This window comes from Halyomorpha halys, unplaced genomic scaffold, assembly GCF_000696795.3.
Source record: "Halyomorpha halys isolate HHAL.00 unplaced genomic scaffold, Hhal_1.1 Scaffold477.1, whole genome shotgun sequence".
In the NCBI taxonomy this organism is placed as follows: domain Eukaryota; kingdom Metazoa; phylum Arthropoda; class Insecta; order Hemiptera; family Pentatomidae; genus Halyomorpha; species Halyomorpha halys.
In genome coordinates, this window is record NW_027113379.1 from 501,243 (window position 1) to 506,577 (window position 5,335).

A 5,335-nucleotide genomic window follows, 5' to 3' on the forward strand; every position below is an offset into this window, starting at 1 on the left:
AAATAAAATAAAAATAATAATAATAAAAAAACAAAAACTCTCTTAAAATATATACAAACAAAAGGATAGACAAGATGAACATAATCAAACTATCTGTATGAAAAATAAAATAACATAATGATAAAATAATATATACAATATTTACATGTTATATTAATGTATGAAATAAAATAACATCTCATTGTTACTAATGATACCGATTTTATAAGTAGTTTGTGATTTTTTACTCGAAGAAAAAATTGTATATAGAAAATGGATTTAAAATGAGTCCTAAAACGTATCGTTAATACATATACAACGGCTACAATCCAGAATTTTCACCTTCAAAATAAAGGATTTTTTCCATATTGGGCACGTTTGGCTATTTCCAAACTATAGAGGATTTTCAAGGCCTGATTGACATCCCTCTTTTTTTCTAGAGTTTCGAGAATATAGGAATGGAAATTAGTAAGTCTTGGACGAAACTAAGAATAAAGGTTTTGTCAAGAGAATCTTCTGAAACGATGTTATATTTGTGATTTTTCCGATACGTTTCATTCTCAAGGCCTAATAAACCACAAAAAACCGCAATGTTTTTGACGATTTTTGGGCGAATGGTGGGAGATTTCTAACTAATACTAAAAACTAATCTCCTATGAGAATTCTTCATAATTTAAATATCTTCGGCTAGGCTTATATTCGCAAATATACAATTTGGAAAATATAAATATTTGTCATGAAAACTTTTAATTCTCGCGGAAAATTAAATCATCGCACAATTTTGTCGATATCCGGCATTTGCCCAAAAACCGTTAAAAATAATTTACAGTTTTTGGCAATTGATGCATTGATGTAAAAATCACCGATATAAAAAATTTTTAGAATCAGATTTTCCTCAAGAATCATTGCAAATACCTCTTTCTTTTGGAGTTGAGTGCGCTGGAGGGTAACTCGAAGACGTTACGAAGTCGAACTCACTGCCAAAAGAAACTTAATTCAATATAACTAAAACCTTCAAGTTTCAGGCATAAGTAACTAAGACCTTTTCTTAAAACTATAGGAAAAAAGAGGGATTTCAATCGAGTCCTGAACTCCCTGCATTTTTTCCCTCCTGAGGTCAAAGACAGGGGTTGTGTTCATTCAAGTTTCACTTTTACTATTGTGTAATTAATTCAGAATTTCTGAGAAAGGAAACTTTGATTACTGGATCAAGCAATCGGTTATTAATAGAGTGGACATATTTAAATGTAGAAGGTTAGGGGAGAGGGGCAAGTTAAATGGACTGAAAGGTAAACCTAGCGGAATGAATTTTAGGTGACACATCTGTTAATTGGTATTAAATGAGTTAGAATGAGGTATATAAATGTTGAGGATCCACGAATCTGTCTCATTCCTTTCACTAGCTTCTCACAGCAATCACTAAGGTAGTCAATGTAATATTTGCCACACTCAATACTTGCCTGAACCATATTGCATATTGTAACAGTAAATCCTTTCATCTAGTTACTGTCTCGGTGACAACTAATAATTTTCTTTATTGGAACGATTTGATAATATACATAATATAGGATTTCAAACAGTAAAATTGCCATTTAACAATTTAAATTTCTTCGTTAATTTCATATGTATCAAAAAATTATTAGAATAACATATTTTGTAAATGATAATCAAACATTTTTTAGGAACATTTTTTTTTTTTAGAAAAGATTACATACAGTGTTTTATCTCTAAGGAAAAATGATAAATTACATTCGATCAGTTTAATATAAAAAGTAAATTTTAATTCAACATTAATACAACTATCGATATCGTAATATAATCAAATACTTACGTAAATAATTTTAGTAAAGTTTATAAAATTTATATTAGGCCATACTGTAAAATTTTTGGTTTCCATTTCGATAATGTTCATATATGAAGGATTGCCCAAATTTTGAAATGTAGTCAAATTTCTGAATTCTGAAATATTTTTTTCTCATTCGTTAACACCCAAAGGTACCAACAAGTTTTATCAATTCTTAATATCTCGATTTATACATGTCTATCATTAATATATACTCATATGAAAAATAAGAAACGGAACAGCTTAGTTTTTTGGAATAACTTAATTTTTTTTTTTCGTTTATTGTTCATCAGGTTTAGTGTCGTTTCCACAAATTATTCTGTATGTTTTTTTACATGGATAGTGTAAAACGTTAGAAAAAATTGGATAAAGCAAAAGTTCTATTTCATGATTTTTTATTTTTAGTTTACCATTTATTGATAATTATGCCATTATTATGGTAAGTTTATAAAGGAGGTAACTTGTTTATAAAATGTTAATTTTCAATTACCAAGAAAATGGAACTTAATTGTAATAAATAAGATGCTACTTTTTTTTTTTTGTTTTTTGCACCAGAGTGTACGATATATTTTAGGCCTGACAAACGTAAGGCATAATTATCAATATTATAATACTGAAAATATTTAGCTTAAATTATTTATATTGTTAACATATTTTATTTAAATATCTTTCCAATTAAATAAAATTAGGTTCCAATTTAGTCGTTCATAGTGACAAGAGCTTACGAATGTTTTTAAATATTTTATTTAAATAATTCAAAAAGGATATTTCGTTCGATGTTAAGTTCATGATTACTGGTGTAATTTTCCCAACGGACTTGTGCAACTCAAAACAAATGCTGTAACGACATATATCGCGTTTGTCGCCCTTAGAAATACCTCCGTATCATTGAAATATAATAAAGCTAGTGAGGATTGCAAGGGAACCAACGGAATCTGCACTTGTTATCTCATCTCGACCCCTCCTGTTATCTGACTTGACATGAGGGCAATAGACGAACCGACACACATCAAGTGGACGTAAACCTTGCGGTTTCGTGGCCGATACTATTGCAGTAAAATGACTTCCCAGTGAGTAAACAGACCAACGTTTAACCGTGTAACAATTGTATTATCTTAATATAGTAAGTAATAGTTAAATTAATTCTGCCTTTGTTGATGTGAGCCCGTTGTAAATATTCAGTTTTAGTATAATTGTTGCTACGAGTCCGTTTTATTTATTATGGATTGGAATCGGGAATTCTTTTACAAATTATATATACATAGGATTTATTATGTTCGTATCCATCATGACGAAAAATAGTTCTCATTTTTTTATTATTGTCTCTACAAGGGAATATCGATTATCTAATCGAAAATCAACATCGATTTGGAAATTGCCCGATTATAACATTATTTTTCCCCTTGTTTTATTACATAGTATTATCAAGTATTACTGTGATATTTTCGGAACATGTTAACAAGAAAGGGTGTCGTAAGGTTACCTTGCAGTTGGTCCTGATGTCGGCCTGAAACTGCAGCTGCCAGCGACCTCCTTAACTCTCTCCCTCCCTTGGCCAGGATCCTCGTCCGTGAAAGTGGTATTTGGTCCGGCCAAAGGGTCCAGACAATTGCAACTTTTTCATTTTCCTTCGGAAACGAATACTTTCATCTACTGTCCGTACGAAGTCATCACCTAGCCCGGGGTATCGACGGATCGGGCAAAAAATGTCTTAGAGCTACTTCCGTTCTTTGTCTCCCGGATGTCAGGATCTGGCCGGAGCTATGATAGCGAAAACGTCGACCCACTAAGGTTTGTTTGTTGGGCGCGAGCCAGTAAAAGTTGATTCTGATTAAATTTCATAGATTTCTATAACTTTTGCCAGTAAACACAATTTATCAAGGGTAAACCCATCATGATCCGTATAAAAATTAACACTTCGTAAATTTCGTTCTAAAATATTCATTACACAAGAGATAATAAATAAATAAAAATAGATTTTTGTTGAACTGTGATGATAATTATAATTATGCTAATTGTTAAATTGTATGATAATTTTAAATTTAAAATATTATATAAAACGTGATGATTACTCATTATTAAAATTGTCTAATTACTTACATCTCAAATCATATAATACGTTACTAATAATTATACGACAACTGGTATTGCAAAATACTAATATCTATTCTTATACATTCCTTAAGTTCAGTAAATAAAAGCTCTTTATAATAGTGTTGGTGAACCAAGTGTAATAGTTTAACAGAGATTTATTTATTTTTTAGTCAGTTTTGGAAACGCATCTACCTAGCTCTTCTTACGCAATTGATTTTTGCTAACTTTGTTGTACTGAATGTATTAGAACAAATCGTAGATGTTTACCATTCGGTTGAAAGGGACTAGACAATTTTGCATGTTCCTAGTATGATTCCACATGCTTCCGATTTGGACGGCAAGCCTTGCTTTGCTTGTTGTACTCGAGAAGGATAATGCATTAAATACTATGGTAGCCATACGTTTGTCAGTTATATAAATGTGTCATTGTTTCCTATACTAACTATAATAAAATTATTTCACGATCAAACCTACTTCGTATAAGAAGATTTATTTTGTTTTGAATACAATTATTATTTCCATAGCAGGAATACGTTAACTGAAAAGCATATTTTGCCAAACGTAGGGATTTGCCTCAGGATAAACCGTCATTCTTGATTCTGATGAATCAAATAATTTTTTTTCTATTCTATAAAATCTCTGACTAAAACAGAGCAGTTAATGTTTAAAAAAAATGAAATTAAAAAATCTTAAAATGACAGAAGTAAATATTGTCTGACCTAGTTGAGGTTCCCACAACGTCCCAACCAGATTCTGGGACCTCGCTTCAATGTGATTTGTTTTAAATTACCAAGTACTCATTATGTTATGATATTAGGCTTTGGAAATTCACTATTATTTTCTAATTAGGTATAAAAAACAAACTGAATCTTATATTTCTTTTTTTTCTAGATGATTAGACAACTCCTTCTCGTCTCTTTGTTTATATCAGCGTTTGCTCAATGGGATCTAGTCACCGAAAATGAACGATCCAAGCGGTCCCAGATCTACTGCGGGGAAGAACTCAACAAGGCCCTGTTTCTCATCTGTGGTGGATTGTACAATTCTCCATTCAAGAAGTCAGCCCTCCAATCATACGACGATTGTAAGTCTATTTATTGCTAATTTATCAATTACGACTATAATTAATTAACGGAATTTGATGAGTATATTTATTCCTGAATAACCATATTAATAATCAGCATGACTATGTAACAACAGCCTGAAGTTGGAAATCTCCCGAAACGTTGCTGATGATATGAAATAAATTATTGTATTTTAATAAGGAAGAATTGTTTCATTCACTAAATCCAGTTTAATTCATATCAATAATCATTTGCGATTTTTTAAGAAATCACAAGAAAAAAGTAGTAAATAGTTAGGTTATTGGACAGAAATTAAACAGAATGTTCCTTACATTCAATAAACTAAAAAAGTAGT

At 30.7% G+C, this 5,335-nt stretch overlaps 2 protein-coding genes across 7 annotated transcripts in view; one reads left to right on the forward strand and one right to left on the reverse strand.

Moving 5' to 3' along the window:
- The window catches only part of LOC106683320 (uncharacterized), a 32,997-nt gene extending 29,552 nt beyond the window's left edge, over positions 1–3,445 (reverse strand). Inside the window, exon 1 of the mRNA XM_014424705.2 lies at positions 3,306–3,445. The gene's annotated coding sequence lies outside the window, so the exon portion shown is untranslated. The remainder of the gene's footprint in view (positions 1–3,305) is intronic.
- Positions 1–5,335, forward strand: part of LOC106683319 (LIRP) — a 24,399-nt gene that overhangs the window by 17,973 nt on the left and 1,091 nt on the right. For 2 of the 6 annotated variants that reach the window (XM_014424701.2, XM_014424698.2), the window contains exon 2: positions 4,808–5,000. In XM_014424701.2, the coding sequence (XP_014280187.1) occupies positions 4,808–5,000 (193 nt within the window). Of the gene's footprint in view, positions 1–1,384; positions 1,404–2,781; positions 2,946–3,502; positions 3,614–4,807; positions 5,001–5,335 lie in introns of those variants that run through there. The other 4 variants (XM_014424703.2, XM_014424699.2, XM_014424700.2 and 1 more) reach the window with 4 other exon arrangements.